Source organism: Periplaneta americana, chromosome 5 (genome assembly GCF_040183065.1).
Source record: "Periplaneta americana isolate PAMFEO1 chromosome 5, P.americana_PAMFEO1_priV1, whole genome shotgun sequence".
NCBI lineage: Eukaryota > Metazoa > Arthropoda > Insecta > Blattodea > Blattidae > Periplaneta > Periplaneta americana.
This window is the reverse complement of record NC_091121.1, coordinates 148,025,353-148,037,431: the sequence shown is the minus strand read 5'-3', so window position 1 is coordinate 148,037,431 and position 12,079 is coordinate 148,025,353. Positions and strand designations below refer to the sequence as shown.

At 35.5% G+C, this 12,079-nt stretch overlaps 1 protein-coding gene across 2 annotated transcripts in view; it reads right to left on the bottom strand.

Moving 5' to 3' along the window:
* Positions 1-12,079, bottom strand: part of LOC138700208 (irregular chiasm C-roughest protein) — an 831,933-nt gene that overhangs the window by 339,847 nt on the left and 480,007 nt on the right. For both annotated transcript variants that reach the window (XM_069826656.1, XM_069826657.1), the window contains exons 3-4: positions 7,135-7,278; positions 6,839-7,033 (exon numbers count right to left, since the gene is read on the bottom strand). In XM_069826656.1, the coding sequence (XP_069682757.1) occupies positions 6,839-7,033; positions 7,135-7,278 (339 nt within the window). The remainder of the gene's footprint in view (positions 1-6,838; positions 7,034-7,134; positions 7,279-12,079) is intronic.

Sequence of the window (12,079 nt, the reverse complement as noted above, 5' to 3'; positions counted from 1 at the left end):
CGTATCGACTGTCATTTTATGATGGTGGTTTCCTTGTAACCACAGAAGAACAAACCAAAGAGAACAGAATAATTAGAATAATATTGCTGTAGCTTGTACTCTTTCACCAAAATATGGTGTGGTAATTGATCAGAGCCAGTTGTACTATCGATACTTAACACGGCAGACTAGAGCGCTCTACCGGATGCAATAGAGAACCTGAGATATTCTATTACCTTTCGGAATGAAGTAATGACGAAACTATGACGTAGCGGCGTAACAGTTATATTGTTATACACGACGTATGTAGTGATTATTAGTAAGTAATTTACACACGACTTAAACGAGCTACTCATTGTATAAGTATAAGACAGTTAAAGTCTGTATATAGAGTTTTTATTAGTAAAGCCGTAGAAATATAAAACAACAAATCCATGAATTTCTTAGACATCACAATAACAAAAACAGACAACGAATATATGTTCAAAGTATACAAGAAACCCACTGCCACAGTAATACACATACACAACACGTCGAATAACCCCACACAACACAAACACGCAGCAATACAATCCATGATAGACAGACTCATGAACATTCCTATGAGCCAACAAGATTATAAGGAATAAATACACAATATCAAATAGATAGCACAGAAAAATGGACAACATCACAACATTACAGGCAACATCATGAGAAAGACTAATCGAAATCAAGAAAGCGCAATACAGACACAATAAGAAAACAAATGCATCACGCTAACATACGAGAAAAAAGAACACATACAAGATTGCATTGTCTTTCAAGAAAATAAAATAGAACATTGCATACGGAACACAGAACACACTACAAAAACATCTTAACACACAGACAAGACACACAAATAAATACAACTTAACAGGTGTATAAAACTACCATGCAATAGTTGCAACGACTTCTACATTGGACAGACTGGAAGATCATTTCAAACACATTGCAAGAAAAATAACACAGCCATAACCAAACCACACAACAATTCAACGTAATCAGAAAACATCACGACTACAGCAACATAGACACTGACATGAAAATACTACACATCCAGCCAAAAAAAAAAAAAAAAAAAAAAAAAAACAGAAACTTAACTTCTAGAACAATATGAAATTTACAAACATACAAGAATACATCTACAGCACATCCTGAACATTCAACTGAATTTCAAAACACATAACCTTTTCGACATGAACACACCCTACCACAACAGGAAATCAGAAGATAGCGCGGGACCTTCACTAGACTTTGAACAATGAAGAATACCACTTCCAGGTAATGTCTAATGTTAACACAGTTAAGACATTATAAAGTTAACCAGTGATCAGGGATAAATTAAGGTTTTAGAACTCGTGTATATATAAAGTTTCTTTCATTTATAGAATAAATGTTGAATATTGAATATTATTTACGAGCCAGTGCGTATATATATGCCATGACTTCTAAGGAGGTTGGTGATATCTTTCCAGAGTTCCGTAAGATAAGGATATAACACAGTCCTGTCGAAAATGTGACTCACGAGCACATTGTGGCTCGCAATGATAGCTGTGCTGCCTTCCACAACCCCCATCATCTCACTCACTGGAATCCAACTCCGTTCCATTTGCTCATTTGTCTCTGACCTGCGAGTGGCGTATAGTCCAATGTCTCTCTCGAAACTAATGTACCTCTACAAAAACGAAAATTTAAAGGAGGATGGGAGGACGTATTTTTTTTTGCTGCCAATATGATGAGAATATTAAATGTACTCGCATGATTTGTTCACAAGTATTACGAGGAAACGGTTGCATAACATAAAACAGCATTATACCAAATGTCACTCATGAAACATTAAAAGGTTAAGTATTATTATTATGATTATGATTATAATAATAATAATAATAATAATAATAATAATAATAATAATAATAATAATAATAATAATTATTATTATTATCTCTGTACGTAGATCCTTTTTCAGCAGATGTACGAATAATGCCGTTAGATCTTCAATTTAAACTCGCAGATCTACAATGTGATGTTAAATGAAAGCTAGATGTAAGGACTTGACAAATGTTGAACTTTTCAAATCTTTGCCAAAAAATAAATACGCGAAGCTTCGTTCTTTCGCTTACTCTGTTGAAGCCATGTTCGCTACAACTTACGTTTGTGAAAAATTATTTTCAACAATGAAAATAGTAAAAACCAGATTTAGATCACGACTGACAGACAAATACCTTCGTGATCAACTACGACCGGCAGTAAGTGACATAATTCCTGATTTTGAAACTCTGTCGCAGAGACATTCTGAAGACAATTAATAGGTTGTGATAATGTGTCCTATGTTTTTTTTTTTTGTTAATTTCTTTCTTCGTTACACGTACTAAACATTAGTTTTTAACCTTAAACTGTATAAAATTATATTTAAGTGCTTGACGTAAGGAAAATGAAAATCCGTTAATAAGTCAGACAGTTGCTTCACTTCCCCTTCGGGTGTCCGCCTCTCTGCATATATACGTGCTATGCACGTTGCAGGTTACACAGTGGCTCGACGCACGATGACATTTTCGCCACGGCTGATATAATATATTACTACTCAAGTACTCAGTCTTCCGCAGCTATCCACCTAAAGGACAACATATAGTGGTTTCCTTCCATGGAAACAAAACACTATAGTTAACATTCTGTAGAATTCTTCTTCTCTGACGCCGTCTTCCGGAAACCAAACGCCAATCCTCCCTATCCATCCACTGCTCTAGTGTCAAATTCCTGGACGTCATGGCAGTCTGTACCCCTTCTATCCACGTCTTTGCTGGACGACCTCTTTTCCTTCTTTCTGTCGATATCCATTCCATAATATGTCGTGGTAGTCGATCCTCTAGCATTCTCTTTTCATGTCCATATCATTGTAGTCTTTTCTCTCTATAACGTCAATAATGTCTGGTTCTTCCTCTATTTCATAATTTCCTTTATATGTCTATTTTTTACTCTTTCTTTTCTTGATTTCCCTGCTGATCTTCTTACAACATCCATTTCTGTAGCCAAAATTTTATTTTGTTCCCTTGTAGAAATTTGCCATACTTCTGTGCCATAGGTAAGAATACTTTGAATTACTGTTTTATAAATTTGCAGTTTCCTGTTTCTTGTTATATGTTTTTTCCACCAAAGAGAATTTAGAGCATTAATTGCTTTCTTTGTTTCAGAAATTCTATGTTGAATTTCTGTATTATTTTTCCCAAATTGATCTATTTTCGTCCCTAAATATATACATTCCGTACTTGGTTCTATAATAATTTCTCCATTGTCTCCATTCTTTGTTGTGAATAATTTTGGACTAATCGCAAATGAGGAAGATTTCATGTAGCAGGGTGTCAAGTGCAAAGAGGTGAGATTACGAATTGGGAAGAATAAAGAAAAGATAATAAAATGTTCAAATTCGTGCTAACTAAAATACTCTAAAATATGTGATTAAAAATAACACGGGATTAATCGGGCATCTGTAATTGCGTGGAACGTTTATCTCGGTTGAATGTTATTGTGGTATTTAGATTTTTAAGGAATTGGTTTTTCTTTATAAGAATTTTGAATATGAGTCAGAGTGACATAAATGTAGTGGAATTGATGGGATGTATTATTTAGGTTTAGTTTTCCTTCATTCCTTTATTGGATGTATACTATAATATCTGTCAAGTATTTACAATGGAATTACTACGTTTAATCTGAATTGGTTTGTTGGAAAGCCGTTAGTATGGGCAAATGATAAGTGAAATAAATGTGATTCATGCAATAAAGTAAGTCTATCCCTCAAACATACACCATGCAAGAGTCTGATCCGTTGCTAGGCAAGTCACGTCAGACTAGTATCACTAACTTATTGCCGTTGTTAAGCAAGTGACGTAAGATGCTGAAATTTCCGTAATATTTTTCCCCAATTGGCCCTCTAGCGTACATGTTTCACGTTAAAAACGATCGAAATCCTTGGAATTAATGAAATTGGATATTTGGTAAGACAATTAATCGATGTACATTTTACGCAGAACTATCTTCTTTTCATATAACACGAGTCACAAAATAGAGATCATCAAGAAGACAAACTCTAAATTAATTATGGTCATATTTCAACGTGCTGAAAGTATGAGTAACAGAATTATATTTCCTTCTCCATGTGAGATCCTTCCGCCATCTATTAATCAGTGGCGAAGCTTTTAAGAAATTTTAAAGGCTTAGTCTACCCATAAAATTTGAGTTATTATACCTAATAACAGCAGGTCTATAAGTTCGTAATAACGATGTGTTCTAACACTTGGCTTCACTCCAATTCTTCCATATACTATTAAGTTTACTGTTGGCATTCCAGTATGGAGAGTTCAGTGTGAGGCTTGTGGCAGAAGTACCTAAAAGCATGGCTACGACCTTGATTCGGAAGCCTAAGGGGGGATCACGGAAGGGGTATCGATTCGCTACAGCTCAGTGCGAAACGTGGTTATCCTCACCGTCACAATAATACGTTGCGCTATATTGGTGTTCTTGAATGCGGTGCGTTGTTGAGCGTTAGTTTAATCAAAAATACATGCGTATAGTCTGTTACATATCAATTTTGTGTGAAATGGTTCATACTGAGTGACCATTGAGGTTATTATTTGTAGAATTAAAAGATAAATCGTTTTCAAGTTGGATGTATGAAACATAATGTACTTACAAAGATAGGAGATCTACACCACAGTTACATATTACAACAGCGGATGGAGGAAGATAAACAGAAAACTTAAATTTTCATGGTATATGAAATATTATCATCTTTTTGGGTTTGTGCAAAAAAAAAAAAACCGAGAAATATCTGCTGTATAAAAGATATAAGGTAAGCAGATTTTTTTCAGCCTACCCAGTTTACACCTTAACTTCGCCATAGAATGGAAACAGTGGCCGTCATACAATTAAGTTTGTCGTCATATTGACTGGTGTAATTAACATTTTTTCTGTAATCATATTTAATAAACATGTTGAAGTGGTCCGATAAGCAGGTATTAATGTATTATAATAATTGAATAAAAGCCGTCTATGTGAAATACTATTCAATAACTATTAGGCTACCGGTGTAGCTTAGTCCGTTAAGGCGCTTGCCTATCGATCCGCAGTTACGCTCGGGCGCGGGTTCGATTCCCTCTTGGGCTGATTATCTGGTTGGGTTTTTTCCGAGGTTTTTCCCAACCGTAAGGCAAATGTCAGATAATCTATGGCGTATTCTCGGCCTCATCTCGCCAAATATCATCTCGCTATCACCAATTCCATCGACGCTAAATAACCTGGTAGTTCATACAGCGTCGTTAAATAACACAGTAAAAAAATAATTATTAGGCCTACATTTGTACTTATGATAAACATATAGACGGCTTTTAGCCAATTATAATAAAATGTAATCATACTACTTCCTAGTAGTGCTGTTGATCGATCAAAATATTTAATCGATTAGCTATTTTAACGACTTTTGATCGATTTGAAACATGTTTTAATATAATGTAATATACAATTATTGTTAAATTTAACTTGTGTTCGGTGATAAGCATAACTATTAAATGTTGTATATGTGTATATATTGTATCGTTATATTACAAAACAACTATTTTAATTATTTACTAACATATTTATTATGAGGCTTATAATTTATTGTGTCAATTTCTCCGGGAATTTTTTAAACAAACATAAATAAAAAAAAGTATGAAGTCTCACCTAGTTAATACTGCTTCATCCATGATTTTAAACATGTGAGTGCATTCACATGCTCCGAATTAAGTGCCGCTCTAAGTTTAGTAACATTGCTTCCTGCAGCACTAAACACGAAAATACTTTTTTCCTGTCAAGCACTTCTCCACGATCGTTCAATTTAAATTCAAACATTTCACCGAGTTTACACTTTTCACAGACCACAGAAAACTGATTTTTTTCTTTATCAAACTAAACACACAACCTTCATATAAAAACTCAGTACAGAAACTGCAACTGCAAAAGTACAGCGGTCGAAACAGAAGACTGGCCCCTATTATAATCGAATTACCAGATTTTAGAAAGAGAAGAAGATAGTTACGCTCTCACTTGCACACAGTGTAGACATGGGTATTTTATAAAGGATGAGGGGGACGAATCTCAGAAAAGTATGTATTTCATATGCTAGGAAGATGAGCTGACAACAAGGTGGAAGTTTTTTTGGAAAACCATAAAACTTAATAACGGTTTCGCATTGTGTTTCAACTTTCAATGCAGATAGACTAGGTCACTGTCCTCACATCTCCATCTCTTTCTGAAGTGTTTGTGCAAAGATTTTCTCTACACTACCTGCTTTGCAGTTAGAAAATAACAGTACTATTGTGCTTTTAAGTAAGCACATTCCGAGAGAGGAATATTGTCGGGATTTTTAGTATGAGTTTGTTTAAATAAATAATTATTAATATCAACTACAACCGATTAATTTTAACCGACTCGATTATTCGATTAAGTAATTTAGATCGATTAATTTTACAACAGAAATTGATCGATTAATCTATTAGGTTAATCGATTAAATCCCACAACACTACTTTTTAGGTTAGGTTAGGTTAGGTTAGTCAAGGTTAGGTTGAGTTGGCTTCATTTGGAGTTTTAGTTATTGCTTAGCGGACTTTTAACGTTATGTCCGCGCATTATATGAACGGAAATAATCTATTATACCTATCAGTACTTATATTTTATCGTTCCGCGTCACTCAGTTTGCGTAAAGTCAGTATGTAGAAATGATTGCATGGAAGAATAACTAAGAAAGAAAGTCTCCGTGATCTGAGAAATTGTTGCTTGTGGTTTTGAATTATTATTGCTACTCACATCTGACGTTGAGACGGACTTCTATCAACTGCGACTTCGTGGAGTAAGACTCGTGCAATGCGACGCATTTGAGCATTCTTCCGTGCTGCTCCTTGGTGAAGCTGAGCTCCAACACAGACGTAGCCACCCATGTTCTAGGGTTGTCGAGCTCCGTTGAGTTACTTTGGTTTGTGTTGGTCGTGATTTCGTCCTCCCCTGTCAACACAAGGAACAGTTTATTATTCTGGCACCGACGCAACACTGCATTCGTTTTCTTCCACAGCGGTATACTGGCACAAGCTAGCTAATTATCTCACCGAGGAACCATTTGAGTCTGGCAGGGGGGTTCCCGTAGCGACTGACGCATTTCACGGTGGCTCGCTCACCAGCCTGGGCCGTTACATTATGGCCTGGCAGAACTTGACTTGTGTTGTATTCTATTCTCGGCCGTTGTGGCGCCACTGTAAATAGAAGAAATATAAAGTAATCAAAAACAGTAGAATCGTAAATTACAGTAGTTATTCTTTTTTTTTTTTTCAAATATAAATACACATTTATTACAATCAGGAAAGTACAAATATACATATTAAATATAACAGAAAAAAATACGTTAAAAACTATTAGCCTATAGACACTTGCTCCAAAAACTATTAGCACACCCCATTTTGTTGTAGTACTGGGTTCAATTTAAGAGAATTAAAAATGCAGTTGATATACAAGGTGATTCACGTCACCTACAGAGCTCATTTCCAAAGACATTCTGAGCAAACATTGTTGTAGACATTTATTGTAGACATTGAAGATCAGTGAAGATTAAATTACGATTTCTGTAATTGCTACATTTTTGTAGTAATTATAATCCATGGCGCTACAGCTCGTGAAGGGCCTAGACCGACCAGCCGGCTGCTGGCCTCACGTCCACATGCCGAAGCAGAGGTGGATGATCATCCAACCAGAATGGAGGTATCGTGTGGTTAGTACGATGATCCCCCCAGCCGTTATAGCTGGCATTCGCAATCCGATTTCGCTACCTATCGTAGCTCCCCAAGTGCATCACAATGTGGGTGGGCACCGGTCCCATACACTGGCCGAAATCTCATGAGAAAATTTCTTCTCCCATGAGGACTCGAACCAGCGCGCATTCCGTAACGCGAGTCCTAGGCGGGATGCCTTAGATCGCGACGCCATGGCGCGGGACTGTAGTAATTATAGAAATCGTAATTTAATCTTCACTGATCTTCAATGTTTGCAATAAATGTCTACAACAATGTCGTAATCTAGTGACGTCAGGGATTGCCGGACTGTCATAGTTTAAAAGTAAACTAGAAAAGTAAGTTTTATCTCACGAAATCCGTTTCTGAGAAGTTTGCGAGTTTTTATCTCTATTATTCTGGCAATAATTTCGTTTTGTTAGATTAATCCTTTCTCTTGTCTTTGTGCCAGGATACTAGAACAGCTTATTGTCCCTTGGTTAATAACAATGATGCTGAGTGACACTGTTATTTTGTGTCTATTTGTTGTATTTTTTTTTCTTCTCTGCCTCATTTAATATGTTACAACAATTTTCATCATTTTCAATTTCTACTTGTATGTTCAGTTTTTTTATGTCATATTCATTCTGTCACTCGTTATTACAGTAAATTAATTGAACATCCCCCCCGGAGTAATGGTATAAGTACATAGGGAAACCATACACCATATACCCTTATACCGGGGGAAGATAGATAGATAGATAGATAGATAGATAGATAGATAGATAGATAGATAGATAGATAGATAGATAGATAGATAGATAGATAGATAGATAGATAGATAGATAGATAGATAGATAGATAGATAGATAGGTAGATAGGTAGATAGGTAGGTAGGTAGGTAGGTAGGTAGGTAGGTAGATAGGTAGATAGGTAGATAGATAGATAGATAGATAGATAGATAGATAGATAGATAGATAGATAGATAGATAGATAGATAGATAGATAGATAGATAGATAGATAGATAGATAGATAGATAGATAGATAGATAGATAGATAGATAGATAGATAGATAGATAGATAGATAGATAGATAGATAGATAGATAGATAGATAGATAGATAGATAGATAGATAGATAATCATAGGCCTACGACATTTTCGATATAAAGCCGCTATGTCCTAGAATTAGCTCATTACGTCTGCAGTATCATATTCTAAGGTAAACGTGGGATAAAAAGAATATCTAAATGTACGTAAAAATTATATTTTGTTGTTAAAATTGTTTTAATATTTGTACCAACGAGAGACGCCATATTCCTGCCATAAATAACGCCAATATTTCCCGTCAGCATACAAGGCCATGACAGTGTTTATTGAACTCACATTCAAACTTGCTACAACATTTCTCTCGTCATTGTCCTTGTTTGGTTAGTCGAAATTGGAAACTCCATTCAGAACAGAGACTTACTATCCTGCCACTGATATCAGCACAATGACTAGAAATTCTCATGGATCAAAGACCACAAATTATAAACGGTATTGCTTTTTATCTACAAGATTGACTTTAGCTAATGTCTTGTAAGGATAAACTTCATGGTTGGAAACAAAAGAACGTTTTTTTATGTTTTCAATTCTCTTTTCAAAAAAGTTTTGACTTATCTATCCATGGTCTCAAACTCGAGTTTCCATTTCTTTTCTGTTCAATTTCTCGACCGAATAACTTGCTCTCAAGTTTTGTTTGGACGTGAGGAGCGGGGTGGCGGCGAGGCTTGCAAAACACGATGGTGCACTACTGGAATCTCTCTGCATGCCATTGTATTGGCGGTGGAACTTCAGACTTCCTCATCCGATATGTTTTTGAGGGCTCACAGAGCGAGGAAGGGAGATGCAACTTGGCCCGCTAGGCTGTCGATTCGACCGATAGAGATAGAAATACCGTTCGCAAGGAGGACTGGAAGGAAGAGGGGCTCTGGAACACGGTTTGGAGATTTTGGGTTTGTGGAGCATCAACCGAAAGCAGGGAGACTCTTGTAATGATAACTGTAGCAGTAGAAAGGGTGAATTGAGTCTAGAGTACTGTAGTTAGAAATGCTATTTTGGGATTGCTATACAGTGTGTTGAGCAAGACAGGTACCTACCGCAATGAACAGTTGAATTTGACTAACAATCAGATCAATTATTTATAATACGTGGAATTTGAACTTCAGTATATAGAATATGAAACTTCATGACTAATTCATGGAAAAACTATTTTGCAATTTCAGTGAAGTTGCAGGAATCAGGAGACAATGAGGAAATGTAAATGGAAATCCGATAGAAAGTTGGTTTTTACGGAAGTAATGATGGAAAAGATAAAGGAAAGACTAGGTAGAGGTGAGAGCAAAATATTCATTGCATAGGCTTTTAATATAAACGAGGCAAACGTCATTGCTAGTCCTCTGTGTTGCGGAAAGTATACGGAACCTCCTGATTGCGACTGGATAAAATGTGACCAATGTAATAATTGGTGGCAAGAGCACTGCACAAGTTACAGCGGACATGGATTATTTGTTTGTGATGACTGTGAATAAATTTGATTTGTTAAAGTTAGTCGTGATCTTTGTTTCTCTGATTGTTTACTTCTTATTCTTGTTGCTAAAATCTATCATCAGCTAAGTGATTTAATTAACCATAACGTCATAACGTTTGAATACACATCTACTGACAGAAGAAACAAAACGATGATATACAGATAATAGTTAAAATAAATATAGTATATGCGTACTCTTGAACTTTATTACTGCGTGCTCTTGACCATAAATGTCGTATAAGAATTCTCATTTTCAGTACCTAATGTAATTAATTAATTGAAGAAGAATTTAATATTATTTTAAGATTTTTACAATGTCCATGTTTTTAGAAACATTCTCCTATTTTCTATAAACATTTCACATATATTATTAACTCAACTACTAAGCAACTAGAGTTCAAAATCCAAAAAGTATGTACTCTTAACCTGTCAAATAACTATAAAGTTTGTAAGCTTTGAATGAGAATTGTAGATTGTTTCCTAACCTTGAATAAGAATTGTAGATTGTACAGTAAAGATTTATCTGTTGTAAGCACCAACTATACAATAAACTGCAGTATGCAACAGTACGAATGTAAGAAATATTTTAATAATAATAATAATAATAATAATAATAATAATAATAATACACACACCCTCACAGGAAACAAAACAAGAGGCGCCTAGACCAACAACGATCAGTTCTGAAGATGACCCATAATAGGCCGAAACATGTAAACAAGGTACGTTAGAATTTAACACAAAGTCGTATCATACATATCCAAAGTGATTCAGTGTTAAAAATTGTGTAATCAAGATGTATAAATAATAATAATACGAGAGCTATTTATAAAGTAACTTCCTTTTTTCATATAGAGCGCGCAATAATCTGCAGAGCGACGACGTCTTTGCTATGAATGTTGCGTGATTCAGTTTGCTTCGAGCAGTAGTATAGAGAGACTCGTGCGGCTGTTAATTGCAGTGCTACGCGTGTTCAAAATGTATTACCTAATTGAGAATCCCGCGAGCTGTGGGATAAGTTAGGTGATACGATTTTCTGTAAAGAAAACTGTCAAGCGGCTGAAATCCATTATGTTGCGCTCCGGAGTGGATTTTTGCACGACAACGCGTATTGTGTTCGAAATGCAAAATTTCAACTAGAAAGTGTTTGATCATCCTCCATATAGCCCTGATTACCACCTATTCATGTAAATGAAGAAGTGGTTTGCATTGCAGTACTTTGACGTTGACGAAGAGTTGCAGTCCAGCGTCGCAGGTTGGCTTCATTCACAGGCGGGACATTTTTATGACTGCTGTATTCAAAATCTCAATTTAGCTGGAAACTATGTAGAAAAATAAATAAAATTTTGCAGTTTCAAACTGTAAACAAATCCTGTAACCACATTGTCATTTACAATAAAACGCAAGTTTATGAATTACCCTCATAATAATAACAATAATAAAATGGTTGAACAGAAGTGCAACAGAACTGCACGATTATTAATACCAGTGTTAATATACAGGGACATCATTTTATTTTTACTTCAATTTTTATTGTACCTGAGTTTTTGAATGTACTTCACCCCCACCCCTTCTACTAATGAAGTTCAACCGTCCTCCACACAGATCCAAGACCGCATATATACAGTCAAAATAGCCTTACGGTTATAGTAAACAGTACGTTCCAAAAATATGTTCGCGTTTTCCAGTGACGAAAGAGCTTTCAATATTACATCATTTT